A 25,210-nucleotide genomic window follows, 5' to 3' on the forward strand; every position below is an offset into this window, starting at 1 on the left:
TGTAATTACTGGGTCTATGCTAACTCTTACGTTTAACATTTTGAGCAAATTCCCTACTGTTTTCCAAAGCTACTATGTCATTTTGCTTTCCTATCAACACTATTTGAGGGTTTCTATTTCTCTACATCTTTGCCAACATTTGTTCTTACCTATTTTCTTTTTTTAATTGTAGCCTTCATAATAGATAGGAAGTGATATCTCATTGTGGTTTTGATTAGCATTTCTCAAATGACTAATGTTGTGAGCATGTTTTCCTGTGCTTATTGATAATTTGTATATCTTCTTTGGAGAAATGCCTATTTAGAAACTGTGGCTATTTTTTAATTGTTTTTATTTTCTTTTTATTATTACGTTGTTATGACTTCTTTATATCTTCTAGATTTAAATCCCTTATAAGATACCTGATTTGTGAATGTTTTGTCACATTCTGTGGGCTCTTATTTCACTTTCTTGATGGGTCTTTTGCAGCACAAAAAAGTTATCATCTTGATGAAATCCAATTTATCTCTTTACTTCTTTTATCACTTTTGCTGTCATAGTTTTGTCTAAATCAAAGTCACAAAAACTTACTCCTATGTTTTCTTCTAACAGTTTTAACTCTTGCATTTAACTCTTTGATTTGTTTTGAGTTGTTATTTATATATGGTGTGAGGAAAAGTTCCAGCTTCATTCTTTTGCCTTTGAATATCCAATTGTCTCAGCACTATTTGTCAATAAAAAACTTTTTTTGGCTGGGCATGGTGGCTCACGCCTGTAAAACCAACACTTCAGGAGGCCAAGGCTGGTGGATCCCATCCTGGCCCACATGACAAAACCATGTCTCTACAAAAAAATTAGCCGGGCATGGTGGTACATGCCTATAATCCCAGCTACTCTGGAGACTGACGCACCTGAATCACTTGAACCTCGGAGGTGAAAGTTGCAGTAAGCCAAGATTGTGCCATTGGGCACTCCAGCCTGGGCAACAGAGCAAGACTCTGTCTCAAAACAAAACAAAGAAAAACCCTTTCTCTCCCTGTTGAATTGTTTTGGCACCCTCTTGTCAAGAATCAGTTGACTATATATGCAAGGGTTTATTTCTGTAATCTCTATGATATTTCTGTGTCTATTCTTATGCTAATACCACACTGTTAATTACTGTAGTTTTTTCCTTTCCAATCTGATACTTTTTATTTACTTTTCTTTCTCAATTTCTCTGGATGGAACCTACACTTCAATGTTAAATAGAAGTGGTGAGAGTGGACATCCTTGTCTTATTCCTGATCTTTGGGTGAAAAGCATTCAGTCTTTTACCATTGAGTGTGATATTAGCTGTAGCTTTTTCACAGATGCCCATTTCACAACACAAATTATTAGGTTGAATACATTTTCTTCTGTTCCTACTTTGTTGAATGCTTTTTTGTTCAAGGATGTTGAATTTTGTCAGATGCTTTTTCTCAGTCTGTCTAAGTGGTCATATAGTGTTTTGTCCTTTATTTTATTGATATAGTCTATCAGTATTGATTTTGGGGATGTTAAGCCATCCTTGCATTTGTGGGGTAGATTCTACTTGGTGATGGTGTGCAATCCCTTTTTTATGTTACTGGATTTAGTTTGCTAGTATTTGTTGAGGATTTTTGTGTCTATATTCATAGCATATTTTGGTTTGTAATTTTCTTGCAATACTTTGATTTTGGTATTAGAATAATAGTGACCTATTAGAATGAGTTGGGAGGTGTCCTTTTTTTTTCCTTTTGGTTGTTGTTGTTTGTTTGTGAAACATTGGCTTTAATTTTTCTTTAATTGCTTGGTAGAATTTGCCAGTGACACCATCTAGTCCTGAGCTCTCTCTCTCTCTCTCTGTTTGTGTGTGTGTAAAGTTTCAATTACTTTATGTATTTTTTACAAATCTGTTTAGAATTTCCATTCCATCCTAATTCAGTTTTTGTAGTTTGAGTTTTTCCTGGAATAATATGTCCATTTCATCTAGGTTATCTAATTTGTTGACATATATTTGTTGATATTATTCTCTTAGAATCCTTTAGGCCTGTAATAATGTTTCTTTCTTGCATTCTTGATTTAGTAATTTGAGTCTTCTTTCTTTGTTGGTGAATCTAGCTAAAGGTTTGTGAGTTTTATTGAGCTTTTTAAGAAACTACTTTTGGTGTCCTTGATTCTGCATTGTTTTTCTGTACTCTGTTTCATTAATTTTCACTCTAATATTTATTATTTCCTTCCTTCTGCTTCTTTTTGATGTGGTTTGCTCTTTTTCATCCACTGTCTTAAGGTGGAAGAATGGGTTATTGATTTGAGATTTTTTCTTCTATTTAATATAGGCATTTATAGCTATATTTTTTTCTCTGAGCATTCTTTTACCCACATCCCATTAATTTTGGCATTTGTCTTTATTTTTATTCATCTCATCAGAAAATATATTAGAATGCATTTTCTCATTTCCCTTTTGATTTATTATTTGACCCGTTAGTTATTTAATAGTATGTTTTCATTTCCGCATATGTGTGAATTGATAAGATTTCTTTCTGTTACCGATTCCTAATTTCATTATCCTGTGGTCAGTGAATATACTTTTTACAATTTCAGTCCTGTTCTAAATATTGAGACTTATTTTATGGCCTCGTATGTGGTATATCCTGGTGGAGGTTGTTTCATGTACACTGAGAAAAATGTATATTCTGCTCTTGTTGAGAAGAGTATTTTCTAAACGTCTAGTTGGTTTCTAGAGTTACGCAAATGCATTTTAAATAATGTCATCCCTTCTTTTTTTCAGCTGATGAACTAATCAGTCCTAAGGACATTGATCCTGTCCAGCGCTATGTCCCACTAAAGAATCAACGTAACGTGAGCATGAGGTTTTCCAATCAGGTAAAGAGATATTGTATTTCTTAAGTAGGACTTGTCCAAAGACATTTAAGCTTAATTGAAGAGGAAATTTGTGTTCTGCATAAGCTTTTGTTGTTCCTTCTGAAGGAAAGGCTTCTCCCTCTTCTGGTTAGTTAAAATTTACTTGTGGTAAAGGTTTATTTGTTAATGAGGAAGTAGGTTTCAGGTGGGTCCAACAAAGTGCCTTCCAGGTAAACATTTCCACCTTCATAATGTTGAATTTAAGGTATCAAGTGTCTTTGAGAAGAAGCAGTGGATTTGGGTAGCAGGAGGAGTGAGATTCCCCTAAAGGCCTCGTGCTTGATGTCTCTCCTGCTCTGTGGCTCCATGACAAGGCTGCATGACTGACACAGTTGTTACAGCAACAGTGACTTGGTGACATGTTGGAGAAGGAATAGTTTTAACATTTTTACATTTAGTAGCTATGGATTCAGGCTGTGTTGTATCAACAAAATAAGTGTTTGTAGGATCAGCAGGATTGATATTGACTTGAGCAAACCCTTAAGTATTAAATGATACCAGTAATGAGGACTGTTATAATGAGAATGTTGTGGATTGTGGAAACTGCCTGAGGAGAAAGGGAATGAATCTGCATCTGTGCCTGGGATTCTAAACAGTTAACATGCATTTAATAAGAATGGCATCAGTGCTTATGGAAGATAGGCTTACAAATGGAAATGCTCCTTATATTTAAAAAAATATAAATACATATTACACACACACACACATACACAGAGCAGTAAGTGCTTGTTTCAATAAGAGAAAGGGAGAGCCAACAGCTCCATTAGGTTCTATTGCACTGTTTCTCTGACTCTTGCTGGTCTTCAACAGAACATGTAATGACTCTGAGTTGTTTATGGATGAGAAGCTATTTGAGAGACTTGTGAATAAATGCTATGGTTTTGTCAAGAAAATAAAATTCCTGTGTTAATATGTGATGGGAATTTCTCACTGGCCTGGTAGCTCCTTATGTAAGGGGGGATTTGACCTTTATTTTAGTTACCGGTTGTGTTGGTACAACTGGCAAAGTTGTTCTCAGCATTTGGTGACGTGTTGGGGAAGGAATAGTTTTTAAATTTTCGCATTTAGTAGCTATTTATTCAGACTGTGTTGTGTCAACAAAACAAGTGTTTGTAGTTGCAGTGCAAGTGTACAGTCTGTACCAGTTTGAAATACAGTTTGAAATTACGTGAAGACATGGCAAAATAGGGAATTCATCTAACTCATATTACCAGTGCTGTGACCTAGCCATTTTGAGACTAATGTGTATCACTAAAATAGTATTTCACATGTCTGACCCACTTCTCTAGAGTGATGAAGCCTCAAAGCCTTTTCTTAGATAATAAAGTAATAGATCACAGATTTGAGGTGTGGGAACAGGAACCAGAGAACATCAAAGCATTTCATAGGCATATGGCTAACAGAATCATCAGTTTAAACAGTTGTTTCATGCTTGACACATATAATGATGGCTGTGGGTTATGTGTAAATTTTGGTGTACTATATACGACCTGCAACTCCTTCTCTCCTGCTCAAGAAAGCTTATCAGGATTTGAGTGACTGAGAGTGAATTTTAAAGAGAATTCACTCTACAGGTATTTTTTATATCAAAATTACTTTGTACTGCTGCTACTGAATTATCTGTCATGCCTCCCAAGTGGAGAAATGCTTCTCTCGTATAGCCATGTGGTAGATTACCTCGGTGCAGTGTTGCATTCAGTTTCTGAGCAGGAGGTGATGGGGAGATTCACAGCAGAAAACTAATGGAAGTGGATATGTCCCCAAGCGGTTGACAGCTTGGTTTTGGTGGTATATAAAGCACTGAAGCTGCCTTGCCACTTTCTCAGCCATTTTAAGCAGTAGGAAAGACCTGGCATGCCCAAGTCTGTTCCCGGGGCTGGGTGAAGTGGACTGATGAAACAGAGGAGTCAGATATATCCGGAGATACACAGCCCTCTGTTTGAAATATTGGTGTCAGTAGCCACTTAGTCATGATTGACAAGGTCAGATTTTGTAACTAACTGGTCTGTGGGAATTCACTAGGTGCTTTAAACCTTGCCACAAGTTAGGAAAGTAAATAGGGAGTGGTTTACTACTACAAGCATTTCTGAAAATGGAGAAGTGCTTGCCCTTGCAAGAAGGTATGTCAGGGATCCCATGGCTACCCTCAGCCACTAGAATTCACTGGAGGATTCACAGAACTCAGAAGCTGTTACACTTACACATAGGGTTGATTACTGTGAAAGGATACAGAATAAAATCAGCAAAGGGAAAAGGCACATGGGGCAAGTCATTGTGCCTTGGCACGGGCTTCCAAGTGTCTTCTTGCAGTGGAATCACATGAGATGTACTTAATTACCCTAGCGAGGGTGTGTCTGCAAATGCACAGTGTTGCCAACCAGGGAAGCTTGCTCAAGCTTCGTTGTGTATAGTTTTTACTAAAGGTCAGTTATGTAAGCTTGCAGCATCTCAATTTTTTAAACACCAGCCCCCCCAGGGAAAAAGATGTTCACCATAAATCACACTGTTAGTGCAAACTCTCTGGGCAAACTTGTACAATGTAGCCCAGGGCCTCAGGCATACAAAACACTCTTATCACCTTGTGAGTCTCTTACTTTTTCTCAAATGTTTTCTGTTTCTTTATTTTTGGCTATATTTTACAATTAATTATATTTTATTAAAAATTTTGTGTAACCACCACCATAGTCAAGATACTTAATTATACCATCCTATGTCACCATAAGCCTTCCTTTTGTTCCTCCTTTGTAACCACACTAACTTCCTTCACCCCAGTTCTTAACCCCTTGCAACTACTAATATGCCTTTTATTTTATAATTTTGGCATTTTAAGAATATTATAAAAATTGAACTGTGTCTACTCTTTTGGGATTGACTTTTTCACTCAACATAATTTCCATGAGATTCATCCAAGTTGTTGCATGTATCAACAGTGTATTAGTCCATTCTCACACTGCTATAAAGGAATACATAAGACTGGGTAATTTATAAAGAAAAGAGGTTTAATTGGGTCATGGTTCTGCAGGGCTGTATGGGAAGCATAGCAGCTTCCATGCTTCCAGGCTTCTGGGGAGGCCACAGGGAGGTTTTACTCAGGGAGGAAGGCAAAGTGAGAACAGGCATCTTATATGGCAGGAGCAGGAACAAGAGGGCAAGAGGGAGGAGCTACACACTTTTATTTATTTATTAATTTTTATTATGCTTTAAATTCTGGGGTACATGTGCGGAACATGCAGGTTTGTTATGTAGGTATACACATGCCATGGTGGTTTGCTGCATCCATCACCCCGTCATCTACATTAGGTATTTCTCCTAATGCTATCCCTCCCTTTATCCCCTCACCTTCTGCTCGCCCTCCCCTAGTCCCCCAGCCCTCTGACAGGCCCCAGTGTGTGATGTTCCCTCCCTGTGTCCATGTGTTCTCATTGTTCAGCACCCACTTATGAGTGAGAACATGCAGTGTTTCGTTTTCTGTTCTTGTCAGTTTTCTGAGAATGATGGTTTCCACCTCTTGTGTCAGTTTTCTGAGAATGATGGTTTCCTTTTTTATGGCTACATAGTATTCCATGGTGTATCTGTGCCACATTTTCTTTCTCCAATCTATCATTGATGGGCATTTGGGTTGGTTCCGAGTCTTTGCTGTTGTGAACAGTGCCGCAATAAACATATGTGTGTATGTGTCTTTATAATAGAATGATTTATAATCCTTTGGGTATATACCCAGTAATGGGATTGCTGGGTCAAATGATATTTCTAGTTCTAGATCCTTGAGGAATCGCCATACTGTCTTCCATAATGGTTGAACTAATTTACACCCCCACCAACAGCATAAAAGCATTCCTATTTTTCTGCATACTCTCCAGCATCTGTTGTCTCCTGATTCTTTTAATGATCACCATTCTAACTGGTGTGAGATGGTATCTCAATGTGGTTTTGATTTGCATTTCTCTAAGGACTAGTGATGATGAGCTTTTTTCACGTTTGTTGGCTGCATAAATGTCTTCTTTGGAGAAGTGTCTATTCATACCCTGTGCCCACTTTTTAATGGGGTCGTTTGTTTTTTTTCTTGTAAATTTGTTTAAGTTATTTGTAGATTCTGGATAGCCCTTTGTCAGATGAGTAGATTGCAAAAATTTTTTCCCATTCTGTTGGTTGCCAGTTCACTCTAATGATAGTTTATTTTGCTGTGCAGTAGCTCTTTAGTTTAATTCAATCCCATTTGTCTATTTTTGCTTTTCTTGCCATTACTTTTGGTGTTTTTAGTCATGAAGTCCTTGCCCATACCTATGTCCTGAATGGTATTGCCTAGGTTTTCTTCTAGGGTTTTTATGGTTTTAGGTCTTACATTTAAATCTTTAATCCATCTTGAGTTAATTTTTGTATAAGGTTTGTGTAAGGAAGGGATCCAGTTTCAGCTTTTTGCATATGACTAGCCAGTTGTCCCAATACCATTTATTAAATAGGGAATCCTTTCCTGATTGCTTGTTTTTGTCAGGTCTGTCAAAGATCAGTGGTTATAGATGTATGGCATTACTTCTGAGGCCTCTGTTCTGTTCCATTGGTCTACATCTCTGTTTTGGTACCAATACCACGCTGTTTTGGTTACTGTAGCATTAGTATAGTTTGAAGTCAGGTAGTGTGATGCCTCCAGCTTTGTTTTTGCTTAGAATTGTCTTGGCTATGTGGCCTCTTTTTTGGTTCCATATGAAATTTAAGGTGGCTTTTTCCAATTTTGTGAAGAAAGTCAGTGGTAGCTTGATGGGGATAGCATTGAATCTATAAATTACTTTGGGCAGTATGGCCATTTTCATGATATTGATTCTTCCTACTCATGAGCACAGAATGTTTTTCCATCTGTTTGTGTCCTCTTTTATTTCCTTGAGCAGTGGTTTGTAGTTCTCCTTGAAGAGGTCATTCACATACCTTGTTAGTTGTATTCCTAGGTATTTTATATTTTTGCAGCAATTGTGAATGGGAGTTCACTCATGATTTGGCTTTGTGTTTGCCTGTTATAGGTGTGTAGGAATGCTTGTGATTTCTGCACATTGATTTTGTATGCTCAAACTTTGCTGAAATTGCTTATTGGCTTAAGGAGATTTTGGGCTGAGACGATGGGGTCTTCTAAATATACAATCATATCATCTGCAAATATAGATAATTTGACTTCCTCTTTTCCTAATTGAATACACTTTACTTCTTTTTCTTGCCTGTTTGCCCTGGCCAGAACTTCCAATACTATGTTTAATAGGAGTAGTGAGAGAGGGCATCCTTGTCTTATGACAGTTTTCAAAGGGAATGCTTCCAGTTTTTGCCCATTCCGTATGATACTGGCTGTGGGTCTGTCATAATAGCTCTTACGATTTTGAGATATGTTCAATTGATACCTAGTTTATTGAGAGTTCTTAGCATAAAGTGCTGTTGAATTTTGCTGAAGGCCTTCTCTGTATGTATTGAGATAATCATGTGGTTTTTATCTTGGGTTCTGTTTATATGATGGATTACAATTATAGATTTGCATATGGTGAACCAGCCTTGCATCCCAGGGATGAAGCAAACTTGATTGTGATGGATAAGCTTTTTGATGTGCTGTTGCATTCAGTTTGCCAGTATTTTACTGAGGATTTACACATTGATGTTCATCAGGGATATTGGCCTGAAATTTTCTTTTTAGTTGTGTCTCTGCCAGGTTTTGGTAACAAGACGATATTGGTCTCCTAAAATGACTTAGGGAGGATTCCCTCTTTTTGTATTGTTTGGAATAGTTTCAGAAGGAATGGTACCAGCTCCTCTTTGTACCTCTGGTAGAGGTACAAACCCATCTGGACCTGGGCTTTTTTGGTTGGTAGGCTATTAATTGCTGCCTCAATTTCAGACCTTGTTATTGGTCTATTCAGGGATTCAGCTTCTTCCTGGTTTAGTCTTGGGAGGATATAAGTGTCCAGGAATGTATCCGTTTCTTCTAGATTTACTGGTTTATTTCCATAGAGGTGTTTGTAGTATTCTCTGATGGTAGTTTGTATTTCTGTGGCATCAGTGGTGATGTCCCCTTTATCATTTTTTTATTGCATCTATTTGGTTCTTCTCTCTTTTCTTTTTTTTTTTTTTTTTTTTTGGGGGGGGGAGGAAGGCAGGAAGGAAGGGAAGAAGGACGGTAGGGAGGAAGGAAGGGATGAAGGAAGGAAGGAAGGGAGGAAGCGGGGAGTGAGGGAGGGAAGGGAAGAAAGGAAATCAAGCAATGAAAGAGACATTGCCGACCTGGATCTAGAGGTTTACAAGTTGATTTCTTTTTTTTTTGAGAGAAGGAAAGAAAAAAAAATAATAAGTAAACGAGAGGAAGAAAGAGGAAGAGAAAGAGGGAGAGTAAATGGAAATATTGCTTTATTTTGAAAAAAATTGGGTATTAATAATGGCCAATCAATGTTTCGTTTAAACTAATGGGTAGGTGTGATGTGGTATTGACAAGAATGTATATTTTGTGTATTTGAAGTGGAGAGCTCTATAAATATTTATTAAGTTTACTTGTTCTGGATCTGAGTTCGAGTCCTTGATATCCTTATTAATTTTCTGTCTCATTGAATCTAAGTCTCCTATCTGGGTGTTAGGATCGTTAGCTCTTGTTGTTGCATTGATCCTTTTACCACTATATCTTTGTTGCTTTAAAATCTATTTTATCCGATACAAGAATTGCAACTCCTGCTTTTTATTTATTTATTATTTATTTTTGCTCTCCATTTGGTTGGTAAATCTTTCTCCATCCCTTTGTTTTGAGTCTTTGTGTATCCTTGCATGTGAAACATGTCTGGATGTAACATGCCGTTGGATTTTGGCTGTGTCTTTTGATTGGGAATTCAGTCAATTTAAATTTAGGGTTACTGCCATTTGATGTTGACTGGCTGTTTTATCCATTTGTTGGTGTAAATTCTTCTTTATGTTGGTGCTCTTTACTTTTTGGTGTATTTTTAGAAAGGCTAATACTGGTTGTTTCTTTCTGTGTGTAATGCTTCTTTCAGAAGCTCTTGTAAAGCAGGCCTGGTGGTAATAAAATCTCTGAGTTCTTGCTTGTTCATAAAAGATTTTATTTTTCCTTCAGTTGTGAAGCTTAGTTTGGCTGGATATGAAATTCTGGGCTGAAGGTTCTGTTCTTTGAGGATGTTGAATATCGGCCCCCACTCTCTTCTGGCCTGTAGAGTTTCTGCCGAGAGATCTGCTGTAAGTCTGATAGGCTTGCCTTTGTGGGTTATCCGACCTTTCTCTCTGGCTGCCCTTAGTATCCTCTCCTTCGTTTCAACCCTGGTGAATCTAACGATTATGTGCCTTGGGGTTGCTCTTCTTGAGGAATATCTTTGTGGTGTTCTCTGTATTACCTGGGGTTGAATGTTGACCTGCTTTGCTAGTTTAGGAAAATTTTCCTGAATAATATCCTGAAGGGTATTTTCCAGCTTGGATTCATTCTCTCCGTCGCATTCAGGTACACCTATCAAACATAAATTTGGTCTTTTCACATAGTCCCACATTTCTTGGAGACTTTGCTCATTCCTTTTTATCCTTTTTTCTCTAATCTTTTCTTCACGTTTTATTTCATTAAGTTGGACTTTGACCTCTGATATCCCTTCTTCTGCTTGAACAATTCGAGTGTTTAAACCTGTGCATACTTCTCGGAGTTCCTGTATTGTATTCTTCAGTTCCATTAATTCACTCATACTCCTCTCTAAGTTGTCTATTCTCAATAGGATTTCATCAAACCTTTTTTCAAAGTTCCTAGTTTCTTTACATTGGGCTACGACATGTTCTTTTAACTCACCGAAGTTTGTTATTATCCATTCCTTGAAGAGTGATTCTGTCATCAGGAGGCGCTCGTTCTCCATCAAGCCTTGTTCCATTGTTGATGTGGAACTGTGATCATCTTTAGAGGGAGAGGCGTTCTGACTTTGAGTATTCTCAGCTTTTTTACGCTGGTTTCTTCCCGTCATTGTAAATTTATCCTCCTGTCGTCTTTGAAGTTACCAACTTTCAGATTAGGTCTCTTGAGTGGACATCCAGGTTGTTAGTTCCCAGGGCCAGAGCAGCGGCGTTAAAACTGATGGTGCTTTTCTGCCCAGGATTCTCCTGTCGGGCTTCCTTCTTGTGTGGTAGTAGGTGACTCTGCCTTCCCGGGGCTCCAAACCTCGGTCAGAAGGGAAACCCGTCCCGTTTACTCTGTGCCGCGAGCTGCCGCGCCGAGGTGCCGGCAGAACCACTGCGCCGACCATGAGAGTCGCGCTGGCGACCCGTGTGTTTCCACCACTGGGGGATCTTCTGCTCCGTGAGCGACCAGACTTTGTCTGAAAGTGTGGCGTCCTCTAGTTCTCCGCGCCTTCCCTGAGAGCTGCAATCCCGGGATGTTAGCGATCGGCCATCTTGGATCGTTCTCCTCCTCTCTTTTCTTTTTTATTCATCCGGCTAGTGGTCTATCTATTTTGTTTATCTTTTCAAAAAACTAGCTCCTGGATTCATTGTTTTTTTCTGAAAGTTTTTTTTTTGTGTGTGTGTGTGTGTCTCTATCTCTTTCGGTTCTGCTCTGATCTTAGTTATTTCTTGTCTTCTTCTAGCTTTTGAATTTGTTTGATCTTGCTCCTCTAGTTTTTTCAATTGTGACATTAAGGCATCAATTTCAGATCTTTCCTCATTTCTCTTGGGGGCATTTAACAACACTGCTTTAAATGTGTCCCAGAGTTTCTGGTACATTGTGTCTTTGTTCTCATTGGTTTCAAAGAATATTTTTATTTATGCTTTTATTTCATTATTTATCCAGTAGTCATTCAGAAGCAGGTTATCCATTTTCCATATAGTTGTGTGGTTTTGAGCAAGTTTCTTAATCCTGAGCTCTAATGTGATTGCACTGTGGTCTGAGAGATTGTTTATGAATTCCGTTCCTATGCATTTGCTGAGGAGTGTTTTACTTCCAATTATGTGGTCAATTTTAGAATAAGTGTGATGTGGTCCTGAGAAGAATATATATTCTGTGGATTTGGGGTGGAGAGTTCTGTAAATATCTGTTAGGTTTGCTTGGTCCAGATCTGAGTTCAAGTCCTGGACGTCCTTGTTAATTTTCTGTTTCATTGATCTCTCTAATATTGACAGTGGGATGTTAAAGTCTCACGATTACCGTGCGTGAGTCTCACTATTACTGTGTAAGAGTCAAAGAGTTGTAGGTCATTAAGAACTTGCTTTATGAATCTGGGTGCTCCTGTATATATATTTAGGATACTTAGCTCTTCTTGTTGCATTGATCCCTTTACCATTATGTAATACCCTTCTTTGTCTCTTTTGATCTTTGATGGTTTAAAGTCTGTTTTATCAGAGACTAGGATTGCAACCCCTGCTTTTTTTTTTTTTTTTTTTTTGCTCTTCATTTGCTTGGTAAATCTTCCTCCATCCCTTTATTTTGAGCATTTGTGTGTGTCTTTGCAGGTGAGATGGGTCTCCTGAATACAGTACACCAATGGGTCTTGACTCTATCCAATTTGCCAGTCTCTGTCTTTTGATTGGGGCATTTAGTCCATTTACATTTAAGATTAATATTATTATGTGTGAATTTGATCCTGCCATTTTGATGCTTGCTGGTTGTTTTGCCCATTAGTTGCAGTTTCTTCAGTGTCGGTGGTCTTTACAACACTTATAAACAAACAGATCTCATGAGAACTCACTCACTATGGAGTACCATGGCAGGGATGCTGCTACACCATTCATGAGAACTCCACCCCCATGATCCAGTCACATCCCAGCAGTCCCTGCCTTCAACACTGAAGATTACAACTGGACGTGAAATTTTGGTGGGAACACAGATTTAAACCATATTACATAGTCCGTTTCTTTTTATTGCTGTGTTGTACACCATGGTATGAATGTATCTTAGGTTGTTTAACTATTCACACATTGAAGAACATTAGCAGTGGTATCATTTTGCCACTTTAAGTGAATTATAGAAATTTTACTTATTCCATTAGTTTCTCTTACCTTCTTCATTTCTTAGACATAATTAAAAAAAATATTTCCTCTACCTTCATTGAGCAGCACATCAGATTGTGTGAAAATGTTGACTTCAACCATAAACTTTGATTAAAGAAGGTCATGAGCTGAAGGATAGTCTACTGTGCTGACCTCAGTTTTTACCATTCCATTGTTCTTTCTTTTCTGAATGTCCCAGCCTTCTTCTGTTATCATTTTCTTCCCATTTGGAGAGCTTCCTTTAGACATTATTTATGGGTAGGTCTGCTAGCAACAAATTTCTTAGTTTTCATTTGAGAACATCTTTATTTCACCTTCGTTCCTGAAGGGTAGTTACACTGAATATAGGATTCCTAGTTAACGATTGTTTTACTTCAGAACTAAGAAATACTGTGCCACTTCCTCTGGCTTCCATAGTTTCAAACGAAAAATTCCCTGTTGGTTCAAATTTGTGTTCCTCTATAGGGAATGTCCCATTTCTTCTTGTCCTAAGTCTCCTTATGCCACTGGGTGGAAGGCCAGAAGATACCAGGCTCAGCTGATATGGGAGGATCAGCCTAATTGCTATTGCTTCTGGTGTGAGCAGGGGTGGAGTAGACTTGTCATCGCTTTGAACCCTCTGCAGGTGAATTGGACTATCCAAGGCCACTTGAGTAGTAGAGCACTGTGAAGTCAGGAAAACTCTGGGGCTTCTCTGTTGATGCTGCAAATGTGTTGGCTCATCAGTGCTCTGGTTATGAAGCAGAGGTTGGGTTGTTTCGCCAGGACTTTGAAATTGCTGCTGAATACAGATTAGCCAACTGATACCTCAGTTGAAGAGCTGAGATTAGAACTCCCCACTTGGTCTCTGTTGTGCTTTCCATTTCCCAGTCCTCTTGTGAGAGAGAATAGATTTTTTTTTCTGTATCCATTGGTTGTTTTCAGGCTACACACTCCTGCAGTGCCCGCATAGCTTATGTGTGATCTCAGGAATCTCACTGCATTGCCATTCTTCAAGTGCTGAGGCCTCTGGCCAGTCCAGTCTGCTTTCTTTCCAGCTTTTAGAATCCTTTAATAGTTATCTGTCTAGGCCATCTTGTTCCTACTTCCAATTTTTTTTTTTTTTTGGTGGGGGGAGGAAGGCAGGAAGGGAGGGAAGAAGGACGGTAGGGAGGAAGGAAGGGATGAAGGAAGGAAGGAAGGAAGGGAGGAAGTGGAGAGGGAGGGAAGAAGGACGGTAGGGAGGAAGGAAGGGATGAAGGAAGGAAGGAAGGAAGGGAGGAAGGAAGGGAGGAAGCGGGGAGGGAGGGAGGGAGGGAAGGGAAGGAAGGAAATCAAGCAATGAGAGAGACATTGCCGACCTGGATCTAGAGGTTTACAAGTTGATTTCTTTTTTTTTGAGAGAAGGAAAGAAAAAAAAAATAAGTAAAGGAGAGGAAGAAAGAGGGAGAGTAAATGGAAATATTGCTTTATTTTGAAAAAAATTGAGTATTAATAATGGCCAATGTTTCATTTAAACTTATGGGTAGGTGTGATGTGGTATTGACAAGAATGTATATTTTGTGTATTTGAAGTGGAGAGTTCTATGAATATTTATTAAGTTTACTTGTTCCGGATCTGAGTTCAAGTCCTTGATATCCTTATTAATTTTCTGTCTCATTGAATCTAAGTCTCGTATCTGGGTGTTAGGATCGTTAGCTCTTGTTGTTGCATTGATCCTTTTACGACTATATCTTTGTTGCTTTAAAATCTATTTTATCCGATACGAGAATTGCAACTCCTGCTTTTTTTTTATTTATTATTTATTTTTGCTCTCCATTTGGTTGGTAAATCTTTCTCCATCCCTTTGTTTTGAGTCTTTGTGTATCCTTACATGTGAAACAGGTCTGGATGTAACATGCCATTGGGTTTTGGCTGTGTCTTTTGATTGGGGGATTTAGTCAATTTAAATTTAGTTTTACTGCCATTTGATGTTGACTGGCTGTTTTATCCATTTGTTGGTGTAAATTCTTCTTTATGTTGGTGCTCTTTACTTTTTGGTGTATTTTTAGAAAGGCTAATACTGGTTGTTTCTTTCTGTGTGTAATGCTTCTTTCAGAAGCTCTTGTAAAGCAGGCCTGGTGGTAATAAAATCTCTGAGTTCTTGCTTGTTCATAAAAGATTTTATTTTTCCTTCAGTTATGAAGCTTAGTTTGGCTGGATATGAAATTCTGGGCTGAAGGTTCTGTTCTTTGAGAATGTTGAATATTGGCCCCCACTCTCTTCTGGCCTGTAGAGTTTCTGCTGAGAGATCTGCTGTAAGTCTGATAGGCTTGCCTTTGTGGGTAACCTGACCTTTCTCTCTGGCTGCTCTTAGTATTTTCTCCTTCGTTTCAACCCTGGTGAATCTAACGATTATGTGCCTTGGGGTTGCTCTTCTTGAGGAATATCTTTGTGGTGTTCTCTGTATTACCTGGGGTTGAATGTTGACCTGCTTTGCTAGTTTAGGAAAATTTTCCTGAATAATATCCTGAAGGGTATTTTCCAGCTTGGATTCATTCTCTCCGTCGCATTCAGGTACACCTATCAAACGTAAATTTGGTCTTTTCACATAGTCCCACATTTCTTGGAGACTTTGCTCATTCCTTTTTATCCTTTTTTCTCTAATCTTTTCTCCACGTTTTATTTCATTAAGTTGGACTTTGACCTCTGCTATCCCTTATTCTGCTTGAACAATTTGAGTGTTTAAACCTGTGCATACTTCTCGGAGTTCCTGTATTGTATTCTTTAGTTCCATTAATTCACTCATACTCTGCTCTAAGTTGTCTATTCTCAATAGGATTTCATCAAACCTTTTTTCAAAGTTCCTAGTTTCTTTACGTTGGGCTACAACATGGTCTTTTAACTCACCGAAGTTTGTTATTATCCATTCCTTGAAGAGTGATTCTGTCATTGGGATGCGCTCGTTCTCCATCAAGCCTTGTTCCATTGTTGATGTGGAACTGTGATCATCTTTAGAGGGAGAGGCGTTCTGACTTTGAGTATTCTCAGCTTTTTTACGCTGGTTTCTTCCTGTCATTGCAAATTTATCCTCCTGTCTCTTTGAAATTACCAGCTTTCAGATTAGGTCTCTTGAGTGGGCGTCCAGGTTGTTAGTTCCCAGGGCCAGAGCAGCGGCGTTAAAACTGATGGTGCTTTTCTGCCCAGGATTCTCCTGTTGGGCTTCCTTCTTGTTTCCGTAGTAGGCAACTCTGCCTTCCCGGGGCTCCAAACCTCGGTCAGAAGGGGAAACCGGTCCTGTTTACTCTGCGCCGAGCGCTCCCGCGCCGAGGTGCCGTCACAGCCGCTGTGCCAGGCTCTGGTGTCCTGCTGGGGACCCGTGCCGGTCCTCCGAACCTGTTTACTTTGCTCCGAGAGCTGCCGTGCCGAGGTGCCGGCGGAACCGCTGCACCGGCCACGAGAGTCGCACTGGCCACCCGTGTGTTTCCTCCACTGGGGGATCTCCTGCTCCGTGAGCGACCAGAATTTGTCTGAAAGTGTGGCGTCCTCTAGTTCTCCGCGCCTTCCCTGAGAGCTGCAATCCTGGGATGTTAGCGATCGACCATCTTGGATCCGAGCTCCCCAATTTTTTATAGTTGATCATTTATGTTCATAAGTCTTTCTACAAGTAAAAAAGATTTCTTCTGTTCCTTGACTCATCTTTTCTCTTCAGAGTATTTTTTTTAAACATTAATGGTTATCATTTACTGAGCATTTATTTTTCATCGCAGATTTCTTGAGGTATAATTTGCATCCCATACAACTCACTAATTTAAAGACTACAATGAAGTGGTTTTCAGTATATTTACCAGAAGCAATTTTAGAACATTCAGAACTATTCAGATACTGTGGCCATTTTTTAATTGATTTGTTTATTTTTATTATCGAATTGTAGCAGTTCTTTATGTATTCTGAGACCTTATATGATTGCAAATATTTACTTACATTCTGTGGATTATCATTCCAGTTTCTTCTTGGTGTCATTTGAAGCACAGAAGTTTGTAATTTTGAAAAAGTCTCATTTATCTGTTGTTTTCCTTTGTTTGCTTGTGCTTATGGTGTCATGTCTAAGAAACCATTGCCTAATCCAAGGTCATGAAGATTTATATCCATGTTTTCTTCTAAGAATTTTATTTAGCTCTTATGCTTAGATCTCTGATCCATTCTGAGTTAATTTTGTATATGGTATGAGGTGTGAAGCCAGCTTCATTATTTGCCTGTGGTTATTCAGTTGTCACCATTTGTTGATTCTCCAGAGTAAATTTTTTCTTTTTTTAACATAAAGTAAAATATATATGATATAGAAATATAATAACACATTATACTAAATATATATTAAATACATAATTAATAATATAATATATATTAAATATATTTTATATCATATAGTTATATGACATATATATCCTATATATTATGTTATATGCATATTAAATATAATCTATAATATAATAAATAATGGATTATTGAAATTAATGAAATCAATGAATGAATTATACATTATATAATATATATTTACATATATCATTTCAATCATTTATATTTATACATATCATGGTATAAAGTACATTTACAATATAATGTAGCTCTTGCCACTATGTATACCAAAATTTTTCTTTTATCATCCTCAATAAAATTTTGGTACCCATTAAGCAGTAACCCTCTCTCTACTCCCTCCAACTGTAATGGAACAGAAGGAGTTAATTAAGTTTACAAGTCATGGACAGACTTTATGTTGTCTTCATTTCCTTATCATTGGGAGTATTCCGAGCTCAGAATTTTCCCAATGCAAAAAAAGGCTCTGAAGACCCGGACCTGGGAACCTGGCCAGTTCCCTGATCCAATTTTTGGTAAACACCTCAAGGATGTTAGTTACATGATGAAGACATGGACAGTGTCCTGACCTGACCCTTCTTTGTTTTAAAAAGTATAAAAGATTGTTTAGCAGAAGCCGAACTGGGCTTCAATGGTGATTTGGTTTGGACTTGCGAAAACCCGTGCTGCTTTATTGCCGGTGTTGAAGTTTGTGAGCGTCTCTAGGTATCCTTGTAAATAAACTTTTTTTTCCTTTCTTTGTAAATAAACTCTTTTTCTCTATATACCTCGGCTGGTGTTTTTCTTCCCACGAATCTGCTTGAAAAGATTAGAAAATCCAAACTTTGTACTGAGCAGTGCTCACACACCAACCCCTGGTAATCTCTATTCTAGTTTTTGTGTCTATGAATTTACCTATTCTAGTTACTTCATGTAAGTGGAATCATGCAATATTTATCCTTCTGTGTCTGGCTTATTTTAAGCATAATTTCCATACTAATGTTTGTGTGTTTCATTAATATGGTGGTTTTCTTTCTTCCTGCTGATTATTTTGTCACATACCTGTTATACCTCATCATTCAATCATATATTAGTGTGTTAAGTGGGCTGATTATTCTCAATGTATTAAGTAGTAGTCTCCTACTCCTACCATCCCAGCCAGAGGTGAGGGAGATGTGATGGGAGTTTTGTCTCCTGGCTAACCTCATTGATGAGTCACGGATCTGGTTGGGAAAAAGCAAGACTCTTATCACCCTTGCCAAATGCCAAGGCTTTATTTCAAGAATCTGTTGTTTGCAGTAGAAGCATTAACTCATCCCAACCAGCTCATTCTGTATATTTGGAGAAAAGTCCTGCTTTGTTGCTGACTGTGGTTCTCTTTGTGGTACATGGGGCTGGCCACTGTGGCCTTTAATCAGTCCTTCCATGTCACTTCTGTTTCTCCCATCTGTCCTCCATTGTGCTTGCAGACCAAGTGCCTCTCTGAGGCCCCTCTAGTTGCTGGGTCAGCTGCCATACCTGCTATAGCACTTTGGTGATACTCTAAGTGGTATCATTTGTTTTATACAGGTTTCTCTGCTCTGCTTTATTCATTAATGCATTTTTATTTGCCATCTTTTACACTAGAAATGTGTTTAAATACCTTGTTATCTCATGACCTTCTCTCTTTTTTCATTGCTCTGGCTTAATCTTTTTTATTTATTTTAAATCTGTAGTTGGTCTCTTCTCTGGCGTCTGAAGAGAGATGAGAACTGAGAGTATATGTGTACTTTGCTCTCTGGAACTAGGAGCCCAGGCCTCACCTCCCATGCTTGAGTCTTTCCTCTTTATTTCTGTTGAGTGTGTTTTTCTCCTTCTATATCCAATGTTTCTTCAGATCTTAGGGAATAAACCTAACATTGTGATATATATGAGTAGAGTAGATATTTACTAAATAGTTGTGATGGCCCCACATAGATACAAACCAAGTAAATAAAATACCAGACTTTTTAATATTGTCTGGGAAAGTCATATATGAAGGAAAATTTACCCAAACTGTTCATTGGACGATCCTTTATTCTTATAAACAGGGTAACAGTGTCTGCTTCTCTACCCCCACTTTTCTATGGCACATTTGATTTGGGGAAAATAAATTACAAAAAACACCATATTATCTCATCCTATAAATTACTCCCAGAAAACAAGTCATGTGTTTACAAGCTGTGCCATTAAGACTGGTTTCTTTTGCATACCCCATGTTATAACACTTGTCACTATTGCAATTGTTGGTTTACATGCCTGACTTTCTCAAAGAGGTCCTCAGAGTAGAGAATTTGTCTTAACTCTTGTCTTCTCTTAACCTAGTTTGGTATTTGACAGGACCAGAGAATAGAAGTGAAAGATGCAATGGTAACTACTATTGACAGTGTTTCTTTTGTTTATAGGCACTGTGCAGGCCACTTTATACACATTATATCTGATTTTAACATTTTTTCTGAGACAAATATTATTATATCCATTTTACAGATAGATAGCATGAGTCTCAGAGAGGTTTAGTAATCTCCAAGGTCACACAGTTGTCAACTGGCAGAACCAGTATGAAGGTATTAACTGAAGAAGAAAAGGAAGGAGGGAATGTCAAGCATTTGGAAGCAGTGACTTTTCTAATGCTATGAAGGAGTTAACAAGAGAAATAGCTTGTTTCTTGAACAGCCTGGCTGAATATCACATCATAGGAACCCAGTTGCACCTGTGCCTTAGGATGCTGAGAGGCCTGCGGAAGTGATCTGAAAAATCAAACACAAAAGATGTCACATCAATAAAAAAATGTGTGCTGGGATTCATTATATCATCATGTTAATTATTTCCTTCTTTCTTTTTCCCTGTTATGCTAGGATGAGAAACCAACTCTACAAATCTATAACAGCAATTTTAGTAGGGATTTTCTTCTTCCTTATCCAAAGGAAAACCCTTTCAGGAGGTATTTACTCCCTCTCATCATTCACCCTAACTTGTTCCTGTTAAAGGGCCCATCATCTTCTGTTGCCTAGGTAATTCTGGGGCCAGGTACGCACTGATTATCTATGAACGAGATCTTCATCATTTATACTGCAGTGCCTCTGCCATGCTAATGTGAGAGAATGGTTTCTTGAAGACTGTTTGTTTCCAGCCTTTGTAGCTCATTCATACTTGGAAGAGGTCTGGTTGCAGCAGAAACTGCATGTGCATTTTACTGATTTATTGCATTTTGCATTACGGTTGTCCACTAAGGATAAGGTGACCCTTAGAAGACATCCATTAATAGTAGCTAGGGGGTGGCTTTCTGTAGTTCAATGGCAAATGGACTTATTTTTACATGTGTATTATACTAATTAGAATAGGGAAGATTCCTGGTTAAATAGGAAAACATACCTAACATCTTTCTACATGTTTGCAGGATTCTGTCTGAAACTATAGCATTTAACAGGCAATAGCCAGCCAGGAATTGCTTTTTTCCCCCTTCATTTTGTTTTTAAACCAATTTAAGAAAAATTGATCTTGTTTCTCAAAATAGATGTGATTGGATGCAGCAGAATTTTTACATAAATAAGCTATTCTAGTGTCAAAGAAAAAGTCATCGAAAAAATATTCTGATATGAAAATGCTATTTCAATATTCAAGAGTACAAATAGGAAAGGTTTCATACTGTTGGATGTTCTGCCTAGCAAAATGATTAAGAACACAGGAGGCACATTGCATGCTTCTGAATCCAACCTTGGGCTTAGCCGTTGTTGTTATTTGTATTTTGATAGTTCCAATGCAGATATAGCAATTAATTGAGGTGCCTAGTAGTTAATATAAACGAAACATGCAAGACTATATTCTATTGAACATAGTTCATGGTGGAAATTAACCTATGGGAGCAGACAATTCTTGGAAGGCTCCAGGCTCCAGGCTTTGTTCTTTGTCACAGTATGGGCAACGCAGATGGTGGAGTAAAGAGATGTTCTAGGATGGGCAGAACAGAGTAATCTATCAGGAAGGTTAAAACGTGTCATGGATATGAAAATGTGAGGAACTTTGATTTCTTGGTTCAAGAAGGTTGACTACCTCATTGGCTGGGAAGAGCAGCAAAGTACTGGCAGAAATTAAGGTGCTAGTTCTCTGGACCTGTGTGATTCACCTGAAGAATAAACTGGGGAAGGATTCCTAGCATCTCTGGAGTGTAGTTTTCTAATCTGTAAAATTATTTGACTGGGTTTAATTCATAAGTCCCCTTCTAGCACTTCCATTGCTGGCTGCCATAATCTAGGTTACTGGTAACCTTTGAATGACTTTAGTGGAGTAGTGTGCCCAGAAGCCAGATTGTAGGGAGTTAAAGAGCAATTAAATGGTGGACGACCATCTGCTCAGAAAGTTGAGTTTACTGCAATCCAAGAACGGTTATAAGCTCCTAATTTAGTAGGTACGTTATATAGCACTCCTATAACATGGAATTGTAGCTATTTGCCTTTTTAAAGTTTTGTTCCAAATCTATTCCGTTTTAAAGAATTTATTAATCTTTCAAAAGATTTAAGGAAATTTAAGGTAGTTTAAGGAAATTTTGCATGTGGCTCAGTTTTATTTGGCTTGTTTTATTCCAATGCTCTCAAATAGTTTAACCAGTTTGAGCCATAATTTTTCCTTAAAAGATTAAAAAATAACAACTTCACTAGCTTGGCAAAGAAAGAAAGTGTTTGTGTGGGACCAAAAACCCAAATTTATCTACAAGCATGGGAGTGAATTTGAGTACTGAATAGAAGTTCTTATGATTATCATAATAAAACAGAATAAAATAGTCAAGGCATCAAAGATCCTTCTGAAAGAGTATAGCCTGAATATGCCACAGCCACACAGAGTTTCTCCTCAATTCTGTCTGCCGTCTTGAAGGGTAATGAAGAGTCTCTTATCAACTGGTATTTATACCTGAGCCAATTAAAATTCAATGCCTTGATTAAAAAACAAATCTAGAACTTAGAAAACTTGAATTGGTAGTCAAAACAATGAGTTTAAGCACATTTAATAATATCATTCTAATTAACCCACTGAACCTATTAAAATTAAAAGTTTCAATAATAGGCATGATATATAATATTTTGATAGGAAATATTTTATCTACAGGATGGAAATTTCTTATATTCATGGCTAAAATGTAAAAGAAGGAAAAATAGAAGTAAGAAAGCAAGATTTATGGTCCAGAATAAAGATTTACAAGGATTATGATGATCTAGTATTGTTTTAATGAATCTATATTTCTGACATTTTTCTGTGAGGAAAGGAACTCAGTTATTAATAAATATGAATATATTTATGAACTTAACCTGAAATGTATGTACTTTACTTTTCTTCTTGTTTTGACTGTATTCACAGTTTTTAAAGATCTAGTGATATTTGAAGGAAACCTATCAGTTAATCCCTTCTAGCCCCACCTTATTTAATAATCTGTATCCTGACAAGTTACCCCCTTCTAAACCAGAGGATTGGGCTTCGTGAGCCCCTACCTCCTTGAGGAATGATTTTTCTCTCATGAGGTCCTTGGAGAGTTCCATGTATTATTGCCATCATGCAGGTGAATAAAATACAAGTATTTTTGGTCAGCTGCTTGAGGCAATATTTTATATTAGTGGCAGAATTATCATGATAGAGCAGATCATGTGTGTTGACACACCCTTGAGATAATTCAGTTTCACATTCAGTGACACCCAAGCTTTGAATCTATGAAGTAGACTAGCACATTTAATATGCCAATTCAAATTGATTGATCTACTTTGACAGACTTTGGAGAAAAGGCCAATAGGAAAGGAATGCTTTTTAGTCATAAGAGCTTATTTTCTGTGCTGCAAGTTTCCAAATTGAGGATGAAAATCAGTACTTATTTGCTAAATCATGTACATATTTATGTAGATCTCAGCTAAAAACATATAGTACACTTAGTCTCTCACTTTTCAAATTAATGAGGAAGAGGGAGTTTCATGCTTTCTCTTCTAAAAATACAGATGCATAAAATTTTGTATAAGTTACTTTCTTAAAGATTAAAGAACACTCCATATATGTGTAATAAAGTTTTGTTTCTAAGGAAGTAATATAGTATCGTGACCTTACATCTCATACAGTCCTAGATATAAAACCTGTCTCTTCCACTTAATAACTGTGTGACCTTGGACAATTGAATTAATCTTTCTAAGCCCCATTTTTGTCATATTTTAAATAGGAATAATAATCCCTAACTCAGGGTGGTGTGTATGATTACATGATCATATATGTAAACCTCTTAACTGAATGTCTGACACATTATGCAAACTAAATAAATATTGTGTTTTATTTCAGTAATTTATTATATAAGTAATATTTCTTTCTCATTAAAGAGATGAGAAAATTCTAAAAAGTCTGGAGAAAAACTTTTATATTTTCAACATTTTAGCGATATTTTTTAGGCTATATTCAACTTAGAAAAAAATTAAATATTTAACCTATTAGATTTCTTCTATCTCTTTGTATATCTCTGATGAAAACTGTCACTGTATAGACAGAAGCCCATTGTTTTAATGGCCTTTGAACTTGGGTTTTGGGGTTTTTTTTTTTTTGAAATTTAGTTCCATTAAAAAAATAAGCTTCATATATCGATAGTTTTGGTTTGTTATAGATACAGCTTAATTGCATATTTCCTCTTCTCAGAATACATCGTTTTCTTCTATCCTTTACTTTTTAAGAACGGTGCTGAATTAGAAATATCAGAATATAATGCCTAAGAAACCTGCCTTTTGAAAATGATTTTTAGAAGCTCGATGAAGGCCGTAAATTCATATAATTTATATAATTTTTATATATTTTCATGAATAATTTTCATAAACTATGAATCTTCACAAATTTTGAGCATATATTTATATTTTAATGTTCTCCTTATTTATTGTTGTGAGTATCTTTATTGTTTTCCCAACCTTACTTAAAATATCTTCTTTTATGGGAGCCTGTGGTTTGTAGAGCCAGCTGGTTTATGAGGATGAATTGAAAGGGACACTGTAACATGGTCAGATATCTGGACAGTGATTATGGCTCCTAATCATATCATTAATCAGAAGAAACTGTAAGTTCAGCCCAAGAATATGAATTTAATATGGCGAGGAAGAATGAATAATCCTATGTAGCAGAACATGAACCCTTCCTTGTACTTGTCAAAATTGTGCGGAGTGGGAGATGGAGCTTTAATTTCTCATAAGCGTTTATAAAAATAAAATTAAAACTGAACTAATGGATTCTAGTACATGCCAAGATCATTGCCTCTAATTATGATTGGATTTCTTCTCTGAATCCCAGAAGACTAAGAAAAACCTCCACCCCTAGGCATTAACTCAACCCAACTTTTTTCCCTCTACCTTCAACTGTTCCAATTGATATTCCTTCTTTCTTCTATATTTTATACCTTTCTCTCTACTTATTCCTTCCCTGACCGTGTTTAAGTGCTCTGCAACTATTCGCCTCCCTCAAGGGCCTGTCTTCCCTTTCAGACAGCTTGAAAAAATGCTTGCACCATCTTCATGTCCTCAGTTCCCAGTCACTCCTTGTAATGCACAGTCTGGCTTCTTATACCGCCACTCTACAAAAACCACATGCAATGGGTTGTTAATCTCCTACTAGTTGATAAATCCAATGATCTGTTTTCAGATGTCAGTCTATTTGACTTCAAAGACATTCAGCACAATTGAACACCCCTTCCTTTAAATTCTGTAAAAGAATAGAAGTAATCTTTGATTCCTCTCTGCCTGCCTCACCTCTTCTCTTCCAAATTCAGTCCTGTCAAAATTCTGTTTTCTAAATAGTCCCTATATATTTTCACTAGCTCCTTCCCTCCTCTTCACTCCACTATAGTCCAGGTCACCATCATCTCTCAACTGCAGGCTCCAACTAATCTCCAGTTGTCTGCTCTGCTCTGTGTAAATCATCTATATGGCAGCAAGAGAGCCACTGTCATGTGAGTTAATATGTACGTAAAGTGCTTACGAAGGGCCTGGCCCATGTA

General features: G+C 37.5%; 1 protein-coding gene across 19 annotated transcripts in view; it reads left to right on the forward strand.

Annotated features, from left to right (window-relative positions):
• Window positions 1-25,210, forward strand: part of PHKB (phosphorylase kinase regulatory subunit beta) — a 247,382-nt gene that overhangs the window by 151,415 nt on the left and 70,757 nt on the right. For all 19 annotated transcript variants that reach the window (XM_035282686.3, XM_035282687.3, XM_078358167.1 and 16 more), the window contains one exon: window positions 2,768-2,862. In XM_035282686.3, the coding sequence (XP_035138577.2) occupies window positions 2,768-2,862 (95 nt within the window). The remainder of the gene's footprint in view (window positions 1-2,767; window positions 2,863-25,210) is intronic.

Source organism: Callithrix jacchus, chromosome 20, assembly GCF_049354715.1.
Source record: "Callithrix jacchus isolate 240 chromosome 20, calJac240_pri, whole genome shotgun sequence".
Lineage (NCBI taxonomy): Eukaryota > Metazoa > Chordata > Mammalia > Primates > Cebidae > Callithrix > Callithrix jacchus.